Source organism: Xenopus laevis, chromosome 4S, assembly GCF_017654675.1.
Source record: "Xenopus laevis strain J_2021 chromosome 4S, Xenopus_laevis_v10.1, whole genome shotgun sequence".
NCBI lineage: Eukaryota > Metazoa > Chordata > Amphibia > Anura > Pipidae > Xenopus > Xenopus laevis.
Genome location: NC_054378.1, coordinates 55,311,250 through 55,332,105, shown reverse-complemented (window position 1 = coordinate 55,332,105; position 20,856 = coordinate 55,311,250). Strand labels below are relative to the sequence as shown.

General features: G+C 37.5%; 1 protein-coding gene across 3 annotated transcripts in view; it reads left to right on the top strand.

Annotated features, from left to right (window-relative positions):
- The first annotated feature begins 4,531 nt into the window (after positions 1-4,531).
- cngb1.S (cyclic nucleotide gated channel beta 1 S homeolog) overlaps positions 4,532-20,856 on the top strand; it is a 69,337-nt gene continuing 53,012 nt past the window's right edge. Inside the window, exons 1-14 of one of the 3 annotated variants that reach the window (XM_041561258.1) lie at positions 4,532-4,684; positions 5,131-5,237; positions 7,844-7,883; positions 8,189-8,228; positions 11,641-11,761; positions 12,677-12,701; positions 14,292-14,334; positions 14,566-14,689; positions 14,815-14,851; positions 15,354-15,483; positions 17,153-17,249; positions 17,702-17,738; positions 18,613-18,637; positions 19,276-19,287. In XM_041561258.1, coding sequence (XP_041417192.1) covers positions 5,139-5,237; positions 7,844-7,883; positions 8,189-8,228; positions 11,641-11,761; positions 12,677-12,701; positions 14,292-14,334; positions 14,566-14,689; positions 14,815-14,851; positions 15,354-15,483; positions 17,153-17,249; positions 17,702-17,738; positions 18,613-18,637; positions 19,276-19,287 — 830 coding nt within the window. In that variant the 5' untranslated portion in view covers positions 4,532-4,684; positions 5,131-5,138. Of the gene's footprint in view, positions 4,685-5,130; positions 5,238-7,843; positions 7,884-8,185; positions 8,229-11,640; positions 11,762-12,676; positions 12,702-14,291; positions 14,335-14,565; positions 14,690-14,814; positions 14,852-15,353; positions 15,484-17,152; positions 17,250-17,701; positions 17,739-18,612; positions 18,638-19,275; positions 19,288-20,856 lie in introns of all 3 variants that reach the window. The other 2 variants (XM_041561257.1, XM_041561256.1) reach the window with 2 other exon arrangements.

Sequence of the window (20,856 nt, the reverse complement as noted above, 5' to 3'; positions counted from 1 at the left end):
TCCAATATATTTATCCTTACAGAACCCATACCTGTTGTACCAACAGTATAAAAAACTGATGATGGGTTCAAGGCAATTTCAGATTTCAAACGAGTCCAAACATGACTAGGTTTGGTACTCTGTGTATAAGATGTGAATATCTGGGCAGGTGTAGGTTTAGTATCTATGGAATCCCTGAGAGAATTAATGACCAATGAATATTATATCATCTCTCTCCTATGTTCCCATAATGAGCTATGGTCATTATATTCTTGGTCCAGTTCCTACTCACAGGAGGTCACAAAAACTCAATCTGTGTCCTGCTAGGCCACGCCCCCTTACATTCCTGAGGGAGGGGGAGTGTGCAGTTACCTGATGCCCTGAAATCACTGATAAATAGTCAGCTCTTCTGACTAAACTTGGGATTTACTTTGGAGGACCAATTGCGATTGGAAGTTATCCCGTTTGTTTCACCCTTGCCTCCAGGACCAGGAATTCTATATCTTTGGAGTTAAGTATAGGTTTTCCATGTTTTCCCTTTTATTTTACAACTGTTTGTAATTGTATTATTGAATGTATGTCTCTTTTGTAACATCTTTTTGTATTTTGCACTGTTATACCTTTTATAATATTAAAGAGAATTTAATAAGATTGTCTTTGGTGCTCTAAACGAACCTAGCCTGAAAGAGTTGAGCCTTAACCCTCTGCATACTGAAGTACTTGTTGAGTCAGTAGGAACTAACTGACTATAGGGAGAGAGTGTTAATGCATTTGTGTATTGTGAATTATTACCTGTTAGAGAGAACAGGGGAATAGTCACATTAGGTTTCTATCGCCTGTGAATGATAGATGGTGGCAGCGAATGAGTTTTGTGGGTGTTGGTTGGTGTTTGGGGTGCTTTTGTGTTAGTCTAACCTGTGTGCAAGGTGGGTGAGAGACTGAGTGAGTGACCCCTGATAGCCACACCTGAAGTCACGTGCGGTTGGAAGTACCGTGTTCGTGACAGCATCACTGTACAATAAATGGGTGTATACATTAAACATACAGATTACATACAAAAAAAATCAACAACAGATACAAAAGAGAGAGAGAGCCCTGTCCAAGAAATAACTTACAGTCTAAGCACTATACAACTTCTGCAGCAAACTTACCTTGTTTTTTGAGGTCCTTTAGCTGAAATTCCCCAGAGGATGAGCTACACAGTGACCAGTCAGCAGCGGCGCTGGTGAATCTACTCCATTCCTCCTGATTCAAGCTTTGGGGCAGCGGTGCTATTGTACCTGTGGCAAACCTTTTTGCTATCTGTGTCTGTGATCTCCTGGGGCAAGTACATGCTATTATTAATATATTAAGGGCTCAATTTACAAAAGCTCAAGCCTGATTCTGGTCCTAAAACCATGCAAGAGTTCTCAAACTTTCATGTGGTCTCTTCTTTCAAAGAAAGGCTGAAGGCTCAAGCATTCTAAAATCAGACCCTAAATTTGTATTTGTGTCTGTAAAGATTAATGTTTAGTAAAGTAACTGTGGCAATAATTACCTGCTTCAAATTTTATAACATAAAAGCTCATTCATTGGCATTGTATCATGTAAGGCCAACATCAGACTTGGGGTGAGGGACCCTGTAGGGCCCCACACCCCACCCGGTCCCCCATTCCTGGCCCTATGCCCCAGCAACAAGCACCCTCCGCCAGCCTCCACATGTAACTACCGGGTGCAATCGCAAAAGGGCCCACTACCCCTTGGGGCCCGCCGGAGACCGTGCCATAGCAAATGCGGTAAGGAAATTCGCATCTGGAGGGGGGCCCGGTGCACATCCTGCAGCTGGGCCCAGAAGAGGGTGGTTACATTACTGATAGATGCAATGCTATCATGGCCAGTAGGGGAGTTCAGGAGCATTCCGCATTCCATTTAAGGCTCGAAACTGGTAAGTTCATATAGATTGATAAATAATATAGTGGACAGTTGGTGGATGTTAAATGCCCATGAAGATATTTTCTTTACAACCATCTTACAGTCCCACAGGGTCCTATAAACAGGCCCGCATATGTGGAAAGGCCACCAAGTCCCGGGCCTAGGGTGGCAGGATTTTAGGGGGCAGGATTTTAGGGGGCAGCATGCTGCACAACCATAGCCACATTGGTTTGAAAACTCCTGGAGATAAATTTTCCGTGCCCCAATCCCTATTGCTCCGGTCCTGATGATGAAAATTGGCACAGATAAAGAGGAGGGGACAGGGGCAACGAACAGCTGTGGACCTAGGGGTGCCTGTTATGTAAATCCGGCCATGTCTATAAATGTTCTGAGTAGTTTCACCTTTGAGTTGATTATGGGAGTTCACAGATATGCTGTTGCATCTGTATATTACATACTGTAAATGCAATCAATTTCTGGTTTGCTACTTTTTCTCCATAGTCATAATTTAACACTGCTTTGCTTGCGGCGGGGGAGGGAGACTACCATACAGCAGACCTGCAAATCGAGGCCTGCAATTCAGCACCTGTTACTATCCCCAAGAAAATGAGTTATGTCTTCTCTCTATTTAAAATACTGTAACTCTCCTGATTTCAGTTAGTGAGAGAGGGAAGTTGAGGTAGAAAGGGTAAAAAAACAATTAGCTGTTAGTACATTAATGGGACCAGTTATCCAAAATGCTTGGAACCTGGGGGTTTCCATAATTTGGATCTCTATACCTTAAGTTTGCTGAAAAAAATATTTCAAACATTAATTTAACCCAATAGGATTGTTTTGCCTTCAGTAAGGAGGGATCAAGTACAAGTTACTGTTCAATTACTACAGAGGAAATGGAAAGCATTTAAGAAAAATGTATACATGTATTTCTAGTATCCTGCCGGTATATGCAACAGTTTGCTCTACAAATGCATACAATGTGCTGAGACTATAGTCTGATTTATAGCATGTAATCCAGGCAGTTTATGTGGGGATTTGGAATAAAGTATTATCCAGGGCTTCAGAGTTGCATTGGAAGTAAAAGCTCCAGGGACTAGCATGTCCTACAGGTCAACACTATAAAGTGTCCCTCTAAATAATACAATATTTATTGTGGCAGTTGTTTCAATCTTCATAATACGTGATAAATTATATGAAACATTACTGCGTCCTGGAATCCTGTTTTGCTGTAATGGGATAATAAGCAGCAAGGAGTCTCTTGCATTGCTCCTGTAAAACAGTTGCATTTCGTTGTCGCCCGGCAAACCAACGAAAAACGCCCATGGAGTTCAGCCCTTAGAAAAACCCTGTTACATATGGCATAACATTGTGCTGGGGCCAGGTATATATATAATGTCAGCATGAACTCAGTGGAGTAACTACATATCACTGGGCCCCACAGCAAATTGTTTTTTTAGGCCCCCAAAATGTCCTGTTTTACCAATATTTATTGAAATTGTATATAAATGAAGGACTCATGGGACCCCTATACCTCTTGGCCCCCCTGCAGCTGCAGGGTCTGCTTCCTCTGTAGTTACGCTCCTGCATGAACTGCTTGAAAATGAGTGCAGCATACCAATATGTCTAATAAGATATTGCTTAATATCAGATAATGTTCCTGTCTCCTCACCTCTTGCAGATCTCAAGTCTGCCTGGACATTGTCTGTGTTGATGACAAGTAGTTACCAGGCAATCAGTTGCTAAGGGACAACAGCACTGCACAGCAATGTGTGTTCTTTTTTCCTTGTGTGTGTGTATACAGCTTCCATATATGTGTGCGTGTGTGTATATGTATATATATATATATATATACATATGTATATATATGGCCAGTGTGAAATTAATTTTTAAACAAAATTTATATATGGAGAATAATTTAGTTTGATCACCAACCCCTTGGATGTTGCCCCTGAGTGGCCTCAAAGCAGGTGCTTATTTTGGAATTCCTGTCTTGGAAGTTTTGGTTGCACAAAAACAAGTGTACTGCCAAACAGAGGGCTACCAAATAGCCAATCACAGCCCATATTGTAATTGCCACACCTGGAGCTATTTGCATGTTTCAATGTTCTCCAACTGAATGTGGCTCATGGGCAAAAAAGTTTGGGTATCCCTGGATTAGAGCCACCAGTTATTGTTAAAACATGTATCCAAAAACTCAATTGGTTTACTTTTAAGGAACATTGTTGCCATAAAGTGCATCGCTGTTGAATATGAGCAGTTTCTAGCTCCCACAGAGTGAAAATTGTCCCCTGAGAACATATTCACTTACTACTTGTGCCCATGCACGAGTAGTGCAATGTGGAGTATCATCTATCTATCTATCTATCTATCTATCTATCTATCTATCTCTGTTAAATAAAAAACCTGTGCAAGCACAAGAGTCCTGTAGGCTTGCACACAATAAATAATAAGGGTGTCTCATTTTTGCTCCAATTCTAGAAACCCATAACATACTTTAATCCATTTTGCTGCAGAACTGCTGCAATTTTAAGTTGATAAATGTGGCCCCAACCTTAAAAGCAGGTTCACACGTCCCAGAATTTGTCATTAATCTTGTTTGGAAAGGGTTAATGCAGGCAGTTATTAGGGACACTGGGAAATCCATTTAAACTGTGTGTCAATTAACAGGATCAGGATGTAATCTTCTGCCTCAGCACAAGAAGGATTTTGTCAAGGACGCTCATTTCATGCTGGTGGACTGCTTGCCTGAGCGGGCTCTGGATCTCAAGCAGAAGTAACTCACTTGTTAAAACATCAGGTAAAACAATGTAATAGATAGAAAAGGATTTGGAGGTGGGAATTATGGGGAAAATAAAAGGGTACTGGATGAGAATGAAAATTGCTGCACTTTAGATTTTAACTATGAGCAGAGAGGGAAAACACATACTGCATTGTTATTGTAGCATGAGTTCATGAGTTATTATCCACAGGCCTTGTTTTTCCCTTTGGACCTCAGCTTCATACTGCAGCTCTAGTGCTCAGCACACTTCTTGCAGTAAGAGTGGACAGGCAGTAAAACTGTAGGACTGGGGCCCTGAAAATAACTATTTAGTTCTGCATCATATGCATTCAATATTGTTTTCAATATGCATATGACATGGTAATGAAGGAATGTTAATAACTCATGGTATACTCTGAATCAGTAATTTGAAATGCTTAAATGCCTGTATTGGTTGTGACACCAGGTGATCTCTTTCATTGTAGGAGCCGCAATGTTTAGCTGGATTGAGAAAGTCATCCCGCAGCCTCCTGACACACCAAGAAAAACATCTGCTGAGGCCCAGGAGGGCTGCCATGCCAAGAGTGATGAGGTGGGAGTAGCCACTGTTCTTAATTAGGATATAATATATATATATATAAATATATATATATATTAGGGATACACCGAATCCATTATTTTGGATTTGGCCGAATATCGAACCAAATCCGAACCCTAATTTGCATATGCAGATTAGTGGTGGGAAGATGAAAACTGTTTTTACTTCCTTGTTTTGTGACAAAAAGTCACGCAATTTTCCTCCCCGCCCCTAATTTGCATATGCAAATTAGGATTCGGATTCAGTTCGACCAGGCAGAAGGATTCGGCTGAATCCGAATCCTGCCGAAAAAGGCCGAATCTTGGTTGAATCCCGAACCGAATCCTGGATTCGGTGCATCCCTTATATATATATATTCCATTTGTCATTCTAGGGGTTACAGTTATTATTAGGGAATAATTAGAGAATTAATATTTCCCATTAGGGAAATTATGGTAAGTTCCATACAGGATCTTGCATAGTTAAACCTGTTTAATTCATAATAACACAGACTAGCCCATGGAAGGAGGCACTGGACTGGCCATCATCCTACAGTATAAGCAGTAAGACTGCACTAAACTGTATCATATTAGATATTAACTCATGAGTATGCACTGAAATTATACTTAATAAATATTTTGTAAGTTTTCTAATTGTTGAGTGGTGCCCATATAAAACTTTACCTAGTACCATTTAATCTAAGGCCATCCAATATATATATATATATATATATTCATAAAAATTATATTTTTTAAATTTTATTTATATATATATATATATATATATATAAATAAAATTTAAAAAATATAATTTCGAATATATATACACGCTGTCTGGTAATCGATTAGTATCGGGTGCTGTGCTGTAGTTGAACAATGCACAGGAACAGAGAGTAGCACGCACACCGAATCTTCTTTTTTCCAAAAGATTTATTAGGATACAAAAGCGTTACATCGGTATTACATCGACGTTTCGGTTGTGCTCTACAACCTTTATCAAGATGTGTTACTTAATCAATGATATATATATATATATATATATATTGTCATATTGTTTTAGCACTGGTGCACCACCACCTCAGCAAAAGCAGTAAATATAGCACTTAGCTATACTACGTAAACTAGAAATTATACAAATTAGAATTCCAGCAACAATAGATTAGGCTTTATAAAACTTGCATGTGGTTAAATCCAAAATGCTGCTGTTCATTTCTGATTTGTATTATTCTTAATTTACACAGTACAGCTAAGTGACAGATAAATTACGACTTTCAGGCATGCAACATTTACTTTGACACTAGATTTTTATTTATATTAACAGCTGTATGCATTTATAGTCACAACATGTGCAGTGACTATATATATACAAATAATTCAAGGGCCTGGTATAGCTGGCCTATGGTACCAGGGTACAGATACTGCCACTTTATGAAAAACATAAATACATGTTTCTGTCTGGGCTCTCCTAGATCTAAAATTCAAAGGGCCTCCAACAGCAGCCCTTGTTGTCTTCTTAAAGGCACAGTGTTTCTTAATAAAAGCAATCCATTGTAGATGGCTGATGGTTGAGAGGTGTTGTAACCAGCTAAGATGAAAAATGCTGCCTGTTCCACTATGGATACAAACTGTATATATATTAACCAGACCTGCCATTTATATATTATAAATAAATAAAAAAATCAATAAGTCTAGGCTCCCTAACAATCTTCTTTCTGGCTGCCAACAACCAGATATTTAAGTTTTTCTAGGATGAAGATGTACTACTACTTTATACAGAAAATATACCCCCAATTGTACAATATGACAATATTAAATTTTTCTAAGGAGGAGGCTATAGTGAATACTTTATAACTTCATAATTCTTTGCATTTACTTCTAATCTGCTCATATTTTAAAGTACATCATTTTTATAATACACAAGTTTGAACGAGTCATGTCACACAAATGACATCATTAAAGGAACAGTAACACCACAAAATGAAAGGAATTTAAAGGAATGACAATATAATGCAGTGCTGCCCTCCACTGGTAAAACTGGTGTGTTTGCTTCAGAAACACAACTATAGTTTATATAAACCAGTTGCTGTGTAGCCATGGGGGTAGTCATTCAAACACGGCACACAAAGTAGATAACAGAAAAGGTCTGAAGAATCCCACTATATACTACAGAGCTTATCTGTTATCTACTGTGTATCCTGTGCCTTTTCTCCTTTTCAGCTTTGAATGGCTGCTCACATAGCTACACAGCAGATTGTTTATATAAACTATTGTAGAGTTTCTGCAGCAAACACACCAGTTGTACCAGTGCAGCACAACAGTACATTATATTTTTATTGCTTTTTAAACACTTTAATTTTTTGGTGTTACGTTTCCTTAAGCACTGATTAATACTGATGACATAGCTAACCACTGTTTGTGGGCATATATTTAACAGGGTATTTTGTGATATATAAAAGCATGAGATGTGGGCATTCTCAAGTGTACTTATACTACTGTCTCATTGACCTTAGCTAGAGGTTGCAGGTAGGAAAATGGTAATCTATAGTTAGAGTACTATTTTCTGTGGGTACAAATTCTAGATTTTGAAGTGGATAAACTCGTCTCTCTTCCATTTTATTTCAGAAGGAGACATGTGTGATGAATGAGGCTGACAACCCTCCAGGTAACCAATTTTATATTGTAACATAATGCTTGGTAGATTCTATAGCCAAGACATATGTTATTGAGTCAGTCTCCTACATATCATATGGCATATTTGTTTCCATTTATGAAAAATCAAATCTAGGGTTTTTTTGTTTGTAACTTTTTTCAATTACAGGGATTTCTTCTCATAGTTAAAAAAAAAGTTAAAAATAGGAAGTGATTTGTTTTGGTGAAAAAAAAGTTGAATTTTGTTTCCAGCGGTAATATTTTTAGCCCAATCCTGTGTTTTATGTGAAACTAAACCTGAAAATCTCTTTGTAGCAGTAGTAAAGACTCAAGAGGAGGAACAAGAGTCTGACAAAGGGTAAGAATATCTGTGAAATGGAAGTAAGAATATTAATAAAACTTCACCACCATTCATAGTGTAGTTAATGTTGATATGATAAACAACTCTTTATCTATTATATAATTTATCACTATGAAGATGATTTCAAGTCTGTTGTAATTAACTAAATGTCATGAATTAGATTTTACTAAACATTGTGCTGAATTGATAAGAGTCAGATTAAAGTATTGGATCACATCTGTTCAGTATGATTAAAAAGTGCCTGTTCCTAGTAACCTTTTAACTGGTCTAAATTGTACATTAAAAACTATTGTTCTGTGAGGAGACAGTTTCATTGCTATTGTTCCTTTTTATTACTTATACTTTTATTCAGGCCCTCTCCTATTAATCTTGTAGTCTCTTCAAATTGCTGCCTGGTTGCTAGGGTAAATTGTGCCTCGGCAACCAGAGAAAAGGCCATATAAAAATACAAAAAATGAAGACGAGTTGCAAATTACCTCAGATTATAACTGTATACATCTTGCTAAAAATTAATGCAAGTGCAGTATGCAAAATGCATATAAAATGCATTTCAAGTTTTATAGCCACTGTGCAGCATAATTTCCCAGAATTCTAGCATAATGTAGTATGTGCTGCCAGTGCCAGTCTGAGGTACCCAAGGCTCAACAGGACCACTTGCAACAGTAGTACCCCTGCAGGCGACTTGCACTGAACCATTCTGCACCACAGTAGATCACATTCCCAGACACCCGTTATTTTCTGCCCATCATTAATCCACCCCTCCAATGAAAAATTAAGATGACCACAGTGGAACGCATGATCATGTTTAATTTTGTTTGACTATTTCCAAATGCAAGTTGTGCATGGGTGACTAGCTTCTGGGCAGAGGGCATGGCCCTAAAGGATTGGGTCTACCAGCATATTTCCTGGTACCTTGGTGGGCTAGTTCGACCCCGTATGCTAATTTGCATCTGTAGTGGTACTCATGCAAGCTGAATTGATGTTTCTCATGTTTCACTGGAGGTGTAATTTGTGTTGTATTGTGTTTGTATGGAATTTGTTAGGCGCTAGTCACTTGAGTGTTGCTAGCATTTGCCCTGTTCTTTGAGCTATGTACCTAATACAGCAAAGAAAAGTGTAAATATAAAGTCATTGACACAGACACTTTGTTAATAACATTTGAATAGATGCAATTTAGTCTTCATTTTTTGCACTTTGCATTAGCAAACATTGGGACGGCATGCACCTGATCGCCCCATAAGGTTCTCTTATTATATATATACAGCTCCTGTGTTGTACACAGACCCTCTGGTAGGGAAGTTGTTCAGTATATTAGTAACTTATATAGTCAAACATAGGAGAAGAGACCGCTACCGGACACACCAGCAGTGAGCAGGTTATTTCCAACATGTAAAACAAGGGGTAGGCAGAAGGAATTAATTTACAGTTAAAATGTGCTTGTTTTATTTTATGTTTCTAATGTTATTACCTCAGAATGTGATTTTATGGTTGGAAGTTAACATTAAAGAGTTAAACCATCGTACAATTAATTTTTAGTATGATGTTGTTAAGTAGCTATTTTTATTGGTGATATCAGTCTGGCTAAAGCTTAACCAAAGCAGTAGGTTAGAAATGTTGTACATTATGTTTTTGGCTTCTGTACCAGCCCGAGGCAACCATAGCCCTTTAGCAGTAAAGATCTGTGTCTCCAAAGATGCCCCAGTAGCTCCCTGTCTTCGTTTCTGCTGATTCACTGCACATACTCTGTGCTGTTGTCACTTACTGAGCTTACTCATAATATACAGTACACATAGAATATAAATGTCACAATAGTGATAAGTAATTAATACAGATAATTACTACATGGCAGCACATAAACCAGTACTATTAGCATCAGAATTTAATAATCAGCCTTGTAGCATCAACTTTTTTTACAGGCCAACCTCATTTTCTGCTTGATAATTTGCAATGACCCTTAAGCTTAGCTTCTTAACAGATGTTTAGAGCCCACTGAGCATGTGAGTGTCACAGACACTTTCCAAGATGGTGACCCTATGTGACAAGTGTGAAGCCCTGGATCATTGCTGCTATTGAGAAGCTTCAATTTTAGGCTGGAGCAAAAAGTTCAGTATATAAAATATAGCATTTTTAGCCACATTCATGTTTTGGATTTAGTTCTCCTTTAAATTGGACCTGTCACCCAGGCATAAACATCTGTACAGGTATGGGACCTGTTATCCAGAATGCTTGGGACTTGGGGCTTTGCGGATAATGGATCTTTCTGTAATTTAGATCTTCATACCTTAAGTCTACTAGAAAATCATTTAAACATTAAGGGGCACATTTACTAAGGGTTGAATTTCAAAGTGGTAAAACTTCGAAATTCGACCATCGAATTGTAAAAATTCGATAGTCTAAGTTTTTTTTTGATTAAATTTAGCAGTTTTCGATCGAATTCAAATCGATTCGAATGATTTAATCGATCAATCGAACGATTTTCAAAAAAAAACTTTGACTTCTAAAAACTAGTTTTGCTTCCAATAAGGACTAATTATATCTTAGTTTGGATCAAGTGTACAAGCTGCTGTTTTTTTATTAAAGAGAAAAAGGAAATCCTTTTTTAAAATTTTAATTATTTGATTTTAATGGAGTCTATGGGAGACAGCCTTTCTGTAATTCAGAACTTTCTGGATAATGAGTTTCCGGATAACGGATCCCATACCTGTATAATAAAACTACTTTTCAGATTTAGCATGAAACCCTAATTCTTTTTTTCATTAAAACATCCATACCTGTTATTAAGGAATTTAACAATTTTAAAAAATTAAAAATCCAGTTGTCATTAAAGGACCAGTAATATCAAAAAATTTAAAAAAAAATTGGTTAGTATACATTGAAAAAAAATCACCAAGACAAATTAAACTTTAAAATTGCAAAGCGTTTATTAAGAAATAACTTGCAGAAACTCCGCTATTACAATTAATAGGGATGCACCAAATCTGAATCGAAATCATGTTTTGGATTGTATGATTGTATTGATAATTTTACACAGAGAACTCGGGGTTGCAGACCAATGTAGGTATGTGGCAGACTGTCTGTAATCCACATTTGAGAGATATTGAAGCTATAGCCTTTTCCTAAGAATAGAAAAAGAGATTTTTGGTTGTGAAAAATATATTACTGTCTATATAATCATATGGAATAAAGGAATAATACTCTTTAATGCCCCACCTCTGTGGTGGTGCAAGCAGAAAGTTTGGGGTTGGAATCAATGATGGACAAAGCCAGTCTGGAGAGGATATAAGGATGGCTTAAGGTGTTCAAGGATGACAAGTGATAGGATTTAGAGAACCATGCCTATTGAACAGATAATACATTGTTACATTTGGCTTGTTAGGACTCATATATTTTCACTTCTTTCTTTGTACAGGGCTGCAGGAGTACTAACCTGGCTGTCCCAGGGTTTAGGAAGAGTAATCCCTCAACCTGTTGAGAGCCCAACACTTACACGTCCAAATAATGAGAGTACAGTGCCAGCAGTAGTGGAGCAGGTATTGAAAAGTTAAAAAATATGGCACTAGCTTTGGAAAACAAGTAATATTCTAGAAGACATATACTATGACTACCATCACAATGTTTTGAATATTCGATGATGAATGTTTTTCAAGCAACTTTGCAATATACATCAGTTAAAAAATATGCAGACTTTTCATTATTTTTAACGGTTTCTGACAGCCTAAGCCTAGCCCCCTGCTCTCCTGCTGATCTTTCTGACTACTTGGCTGAGCTGGCTCACTACTGTTACTTGTATCAACCGCCATCTGTCCTTAGCCTGCATCCTCCAAACCCCACAATTCCCTGCACACGTGATTTCAATAAGGAATGGAACATCACAGTGCAATGCATTGTGGGTTATGTAGTTCCTGCATGCTGTCTGTAAGCTGTGGAGAAGTTGTTACAATTTGTAACATCAGTGTTTTAGTCCCTCCTTCCCTGCCAGGATTTCAAATGATGCAGAAAGAGAACTGTTAACCAGCTAGATTGCGGCATAGAAAATTTAAATATATTCATACTTTTTGTAAAAACAGGTAACTGTGATTGATATATTAGGGATTTCTGTGTTATGTGGGCCTCTTTATCAAATTTTGGTTTGGAAGACGGATTTCCCCTTTAATTGGGAATACCAATTTCTCAGTTACTAAAAACTTAACCCTTCACAGTGTGACCCTGCTTGTGAAATATATATAAAGAGGGTGCACTGGGGTGTACGCAGGGGTTTAGTAATTCAGGCAGTTAAATAGTTTTCATACCACCTGAGGTGTGAGCTAGAGGTGAAAGTGTGCTACGCCAGTGCATGCTCACTTTTGCTAGTAGTGAAACTGATATTGTTTTTGGGGGCATGATTGATGATGTGTATTATGGTACCTTGATTTGAAACAATAACTTTTCTATTTTGATTTTTTCAGAAAGAGGTAAAATTAAGTGAGACAGGTAAGGAATCATATATTTCACAAGTAAAATGTATGCAGCTTGGTCCAATGCATTAATAATCAACACAGTGGTCTAATTACAGATGAATGCAACAGCCTCTAAAATAAGAGCCTTTGGCTAAGAATTTAATGTAAAGATGTGTCACACAGTAGCAGAATGAAATATCTGTTTTGTAAAACAAAAACAAGTGAACAAGCAGCTATAATGTACATAACATTTTCTGTAGTACTAAGGATTCACTGAAACACAGTTCACAGAGTTCAGCAGTGGGTTCTGAACACCCATAGAAAATAATTAAATGTGCCTGTTTAAAGAAGTTGATTTAATTTTGACAAAACTGACAATGAATGAATCTTTGTCCATTTTTGTAAGAGTCAGGATATGTGAGATATGTAACAAAATGAGAATCCTACAGGAACCCCCGTTCAAATTTCAATAATTCTGCCCCTTGGGGTTTGAAGTAAAAGACAAATGGTTGAACAAGTAGCTCTGAAGTTTAGGCAGCTGGAATACTATAGCCATTTGGTAGTTCCAATGCCATTTACAGATAACCAGCACTAAATTGCTGCAAGCACAGCATCCGTGGCACTATTCTCTACAAGCCTAAACAGCTAAGAGGGTAATTAAATAAAGGCTGTTACTCGAGGTGCAAGTCAGCGACATCCAAAGGCACACAGGTCTACAGGAATTCTTCCAAAAATTCTTTATTTACGGATTGCAAATGCAACGTTTCGGGGAACGAAAATCCCCTTTGTCATGATGCTTGACAAAGGGGATTTTCGTTCCCCGAAACGTTGCTGTTTACCTGTTACTCGAGGTGGACAGGCAGGAGTGCTGTCATGGGCCCACGGGGCTTAGACTGTCACAAAAAGGGCCACGTTTTGCACATACAGGGTGTGGCTTGGCCAGAATGGGGCAGGATTTGGTGGGTCCAGAAATGGTCAGACTTCAGCATCCCTCACATCAACCCAGAATGTAATAAAAGGAACAAAGTTTGCACCGAATTCTGAAAGTTGTTTGTAGTAGAAGATGTGAGAACATTGATAAATTTGCACAATTTCCAAACACGCAGCTCTGAATATTTTTCAAGCACTTTTGCAAAAGACAAAATGTCTCCAACGATGGCAAATACAGAAATGAAATACAAGGAGAACATGGTTGTGGTTTTTCTTTTGATAAATATTGTGAATGTCATGTAAAGCACAGATAAGAATTACAGTGGGCACTTGCAGCATCAAATATTATCTCAGAACTAGAACATTGTTTGTATGTCTGACTGATAACAATATGCTGGGGGTCATATCAAATAAATGGTGAGTAGTTAGATTATTGAAAATTATAAATATGTGTGAATATCTATTAACATACACACATTATATTATGAGATCATTTTAGAGAATTGCAAATGAATGTCTTTTGTGCAAGCATCATGCAGAGGCAACTTCCTTGTTTTACTATGAAAAAACAACTTCATGCTTTCCTCAAAATGTCCCTCACTAAAGATTGTGTCACTATATAGTTTCTAGATAACAAGCAGTGTACTATATTCTTTCTTGTATGTAGTAATTACTGTTGTGTCTTCTCTCATAGTGGAAAAGCAGACTGAGATCAAACTTACAGACCACACAGATAGGTATGTACCCACAGCTCTGTTGCCCCTTGGAGAAACCACTAGAGCCTTGATCTGATTGGTTGTTACTAGTAACTGTGTTAATACATCTCTATATAGTTTTTCCTGCCAAAGTTAACATATGCCATACTCTAGGCTGCAGACAGACTAATCTGCCCACTTGTTACAGATATGACTACATGACTAGGGAAATTTTCTCTCATCACACTTTCAACTGTCTCCCGTTTCTACCAGTGTTCCCACCGGGGTCCTTTCCTGGTTGTCTCAGGGCTTGGAAAAAGTGGTTCCTCAACCCTCATTGGCACCAAAGTCAGGGATCAGTGGAGGAACGGAGGGTGGTGCAGTAATTGTAGAACCGGTAAGCAGTTGCTCAAAAAGAAATGGGCTAGCAGTGAATTGTAATATGTTATATAAAAGAAACAGAAAAATAAGGTAAGATGGGAAAAGTATAAAAAAAATAATCAATCTTTTTTTCTCTGTCAGGCACCACTACGGGAAGAAAAAAACATAGTTGTAGAAGGTCAGTACATAATTTCCCTACACAGATTTAAAATATGTCACACAATAAAAAGGAAGAATTTGGGCACTGTAAGGATTAGAAGCAGATAGAGACAGGGTAAGTGAAAAACAGAAATAGGGATAAGCAAGTGTTAACAATTGCAAATGTTATAATGGTATATATATAAATGGTAAATGGTATAAGTAGAGAACAGACAATGATGGGGTGCAGCATAGAGGAACTGGCAGTGATGGGTCAAACAGGAATAAAAGATATGGTGAAGAGAGAGAAAAGAGTAATCAATGATTGAGTGGTTAGCAGAAGTAGCAGTCACTTATAAAACAATGGGAAATAAGTGGATAACAATATAATTGAATGGGTGATGGGAATTGATCTGGACAAAGCAGTAATGGGTCAGTTGGTTAATAAATGTACCCCTTGAGACTGATATTGACATAAGAATTTACAATGATGGGTTTAGTTGTGTCCCACTCGCACCCACAATTTACATTAAATGTTTCAGAGGTAAAGGTTTCTCCTCCAACACCAGTACATACTCCTGCCCCAGCTCCAGTGCCAGAGTCCCAACCAATCATTATTGAGGTGCAGCCAGTAATCAGCTCAGAACCAGAGGTCTCATCAACAGACAAAGGGTATGATAACAATTCCTTTTACATGCTACATTTTAGTACGAGTAAATTTGTGAAGGATGCCAAACAATTAAGTTACTTTCAAATCAAGTTTCATGTTCCCAGCAATTGTGTTGCCTTGTGTTGACATACTGTACAGTCAAGCCTTGTTTGTACATGCATTTTACGTGTTATGGCACTTTGCACTATTTTTCAAAGTCCCTCAAATTTAAATGGATTCCAGTGGGAGCTTTTTCTTATTTTATACCATGTTATTGTGCCAGGTTGTCCAACTGGCTTTCACAGTAACCTTGCAAAGGCTGTCCTTTACTTTATTAATATTAATGCTGTGCTGCTTAAACCTTGTCATTAACACATCAAAGTATTGTACGTCAAAGAAAAATAGAGTCCTGTTCTTATATTCTTCAGATACTCATTTCCTTGATGTTCCATTTTTCCAGATTTTACATTGTTATTCTGGTCCTCTAAAGGCTTTATACTGTACAGTTATTCAGTACTTGTGAAATATTTTTTAGGAGCCAAGTGTAAAATTTTTTTTAGTGAGTTGGCTTATCTACTGGGGAGATACAGCTGGTTTGTTCTGCTGTCTATACAAACTGACTATAGCCTTACCAACTGATATCTGACTGATTTTCAGTATGGTAGTCTGTCGATTCTAACTAATATACTAGTACTATGTATATTGATTGGTTTAGGAATCAGGTATATTGGAAAATCTTAGCTGCCAATGCACCATATTTGCAGTTAGGCTGTGGGACCTACAGGGCCCATGTATGGCTGCCTTTAGACAAGGGGCTGCATCAGACTGGATGTAGTCAATGGCTGATGGGTCTACATGGGCCTCATCTGTAGAGGGCTGTTTTAAGATGCCACTGGCAATGACTATTTATTGGGCCTGTGGGGACATTTTGGGAAGCTGTGTAACTAAAATGACAGAGCCTAATTTAAACCTCAGTTTGGACTTGGGACCATGAGATCTGATCATTGGCCTGGGAGCCTAATTATTAAATAAGCACAATTTAGCCCCTCATAGACATCTAGTCATTTTGTGACCAGATAAGTCTAGTCTGCTTAAAACAGATGGTAATACTGGAGAAACTATAGATGTCTCTATTGTACATCACTCTATGCTGCAGTACATTCTAACCTTTTGTAGCATTGTCTCTGTCCTCTAATTCTTTTATAATGTTTCCTTATATTGTTCACCAGATCCCAGACTGACAAAGCCATGAGTATTATGTAAAACCCTGACACAATAAAAACTTGGCAGGGCCCTAGTTTACTTTCTTGATATTAACTTCATATTATAGGACAAAGAATGATATCAAATGAAATTATGTGTCTGAATATAAAAGACATAATTAAGAGTTTTAACCTGATTTAGAGCAAGCAGTGCTGTGGATGTTTTTAACATAGTTCTGTATATTTATTGCCATTTGACTATATGAAAAAGTCTCTGTATAAAAAGCTAGACAATGCAGAAAAAACTGTCAATTTTTGGCATCACTTTCTTTAATTCTGAGTAGAAATACATTTACATTTTCTCTTCCTTGTCCATAAACATCACATAAAGCATTTTTAGTGACAGTTTTGTTCATTGTATTTTCTCAAAGAGCTCTTGATATGTATTCCTGTTTTGTGCTGAAAATAATCCTGTTGTTATTTATACCAGCAGGTCAGGAGCTGGAGTCATGGGGTGGCTCATGCAGGGCCTGGGGAAAGTAGTACCACAGCCAGAGCATGTTGCTCCACCAGCTACTAAAGTAGAGGTAGGTTTTGTGCCCAGGATGCAGACAATGGTGAAAGCAAATACAGAAAGACACTACTTGTAGCTAGCTTTAAATCATATAAACTTTTAACCTAAGAAAATATTTATCGATCAACTTTTACTTTGGGAAAACAACTTGACTATAAATTACCTACTGCAAAACAAAATATCCATTGTTTATTATTTCGTATTATAATCAGCCCGGCTTGAGATATACTTTGACAGCTGGGCTTAAAGTTCAAAGGTAATTTTTCCTGGCCACAGTAAATGATGAGGATGATTATGATTTATGTTTATACTATATTATTATTAGGCATGGATGTTTTCATCCAAACTGTCCAAGTCTGCTCCCTTATTGACCTGGTTTTTTAACTGGAATATGGTATGTATATGGTCATTGGTTGTATTGCAATTCGATGTACTAGCAAAGTAGTAATTGTGCTTATTTTATAGGAAGAGAAACCCGAGGAAGAAGAAAAGCCTGCACAATGTAAGTATATATGTACTGTATCATCATTTTTCACACTGGGATTTAGCCAAATATTTCCCTTAAAGGGATACTGTCAAAGCACGAGTTAATAGTGCTGCTCCAGCAGAATTCTGCACTGAAATCCAATTCTCAAAAGAGCAAACAGATTTTTTTATATTCAATTTTGAAATCTGTCATGGGGCTAGACATATTGTCAGTTTCCCGGCTGCCCCCAGTCATGTGACTTGTGCCTGCACTTTAGAATGGAACTACTTTCTGGAAGGCTGTTATCTCTCCTACTTCATGTAACTGAAGGAGTCTCAGTGGGACTTGGCTTTTACTATTGAGTGCTGTTCTTAGATCTACCAGGGAGCCATTATCTTGTGTTAGGGAGCTATCTGGTTACGTTCCCATTGCTCTGTTGTGAGGCTGCTGGGGGGGAGGGAGGGGGGTGATATCACTCCAACTTGCAGTACAGCAGTAAAGAGTGACTGAAGTTTATCAAAAACATGTTTTCCCATGACAGTATCCCTTTAAATGTCAGGTGACCTTCAAGCAATGGACAATTGAACAGGACAAAATAGTTTTTGCAGATGGTTTCTATTTATTGCACATATAGATTAATATGCAAATTAGTATTTGGATTCAGTTTGCCATTTGGATGAATCTTTTGAAGATCACTTGCTATTCAGTTATATCTTAATATTATAGTCAAGTTCATTCCTGATATGCATAATGGGAATATTGTACCCACTAAACTGTAAGCAAATAATAAGTCACTGAGGAGTTCCTAGTGTTACTATGTATTTATTAGCATATAACAAATGGAGATGGTTGGGGATTATTAACTTTGAAGCAGATAAAGAATGGCTTACAGACTTTTATTTTTTCTTAGTGCCCCAGAAAGACACCAAAAGAAGGTAAGCGATTGCTCTGAACAATGACTCAAAATAATATTTGAGAATTAATAGGATCTTTATCTATAAAGCCCAAGGCCTCAAGCATTCCTGATAGTTTATCTCCTACCTGAATTGTATATCATATCCCGAAGCTCTGCAATCATACTTATTATTTAGTCAAGGTACCTTTAATCAAAATCTTGAATAGGGCGTTTGAGACTCATTTACCATTAGCAGCAGAGACATATTTACTGTATAGGCACTTAAGGGCCCGTGCCTAGGACATCAGCTTTAAGCGGGTGGCCTTTGGATGTCTATATTGTAAAAAAAAACATATAAAAAAAAATCCACTTGCCCTGCTGCCAGATACTTTTCAATCAGATCTGGCAGCAGAGGTGGGGGGTCCCTGTAGCGAAACCCGGTAGAAGTGACATCATGCACATATGCGCTGCACTGTGATGTCACATCCACCAAAGTCATGCAGATGCTGCTCACAGGTCAAGTGCCTAGGGCAGCACCGGACACGAATACACTATTGATTAGCAGCACTGGGGTTATGCAACCTGCAGTTTTAATTCCATAAAATTGCATCTACTATATAAAATTTACAATTTTCATAGCTATATTTTCTTTTCTTTTTTGATATATAATCACTGCAGCAGTGACACAGGGTAAGTAACAATATGTTAATTGTAGCATAGCAATACATGTTTTTTTACAATATTATCTTACTTACATAATCAATACTATCAGTAAGAGATACAATGCTACAATAAAGGTCAGTGCCGCAGGTGGGAATATTTATCAAAATTTGAATTTGTGAATTCTTGAGCTTTTTATTTGAAAAAAACTCGAAAACCCACAAAACTCAAATGCAAAACCTGAATCTCGACAACTGTAACTAGTCTAATTCAAGTTCATGATTTTAAGCCTCAAAGAGCTACACCAACTTTTATTCTCCAATCCACAACCACTTATTTAAATTTTAAAGTGTCAGGTTGCAGTGTCAACATGATACTTAGAGCTGTTTTCTATTTACACCTGAGGTTAAAGTGCAATCACACTGTGTGACACTACCCTTAGATCTGGCTTTAAGCAGTTTATTTCTTCATTACGGAGCAAACTACAGGACCTATAAAGGGCAGTCCCCAATATCAAATAATGAAAGCTGTTTTTGCGATCTAAATGTAGTCTGTGATGCATTTTACCAAAGAGTCCATCTAGAAGATTTCTACTTGGAAAAAGTACAAACTAAAGTCCTAAAGGGAATAATTGCATGCATTTCCACTTTATTGCTAGTTAATTGAAAGTAAGAAATTGGAATTTAAAATTGTATGTAGATGTCCTTATTTTTGTTTCTATACCTATTCATATAAATGAGAGAAGGCTTTCTTTTGCAAGAAAAAAAATACATTTTCCCATAGATTTCAGTGAATATTGCCCTTGGTGCAGACATATTTTGAAAAATGGCAGAATTAATCAGAAAATATTTGTCGAATATAATTTGTTTGAGGGCAGTGTTACACATTACATTTTCTCCCATCTTATTCTCATGATTATTCCTCTAGGCTGTAGGTTATAAACATACTTTGTCACCATGGCCTGACTTGGTAAAACTTGCTCATGCATATAAGCATATTAAAGCAGCCGAGCTACTTGATTTTGGGTCCCTGACACTTAGAGGCAGATTTACTAAATGGGCGAAGTGACTAACACTGGCAACAATTCGCCAGCATTAACGCTTTCAGGTAACTTCGCTAGAGAAAGAGACAGACGCTAGCGGTCACTCGTCCTCTATCACCAGGTGAATTTTCACTCTGGCGAATGGATGTTACTCCGCAAATTCACTAAGATGCAGATTTTACTGAACGTTACCTCTTTCGCCAGACTTGCCTTCACCAGCTCAGACCAGGCGAAATGCATTGGACAGCATATATCTTCCTCAATCTTCTGTTACTTACATCATATATTTAGTGGAAAAAGTTTCTAAGTCCCAAAAAACTGTGGCGTCTTTTCCTTATTTCAGAGTGATAACCTGCAAAAGTCCTTAAAATTATTTTTGGGTAACCGGATTCCCCCTATACATTTTCTATCATGGAACATTAACTATACAGTGGGATCATGTGTAGGGCATTATAACAACTCTATTTTATTTATTAAGGTTCCATGGACTTGTGTAATGTAATGTATTTACTGCAATATATACGCCCATTCAACTTTATAATTTCCCGCCGTATGCA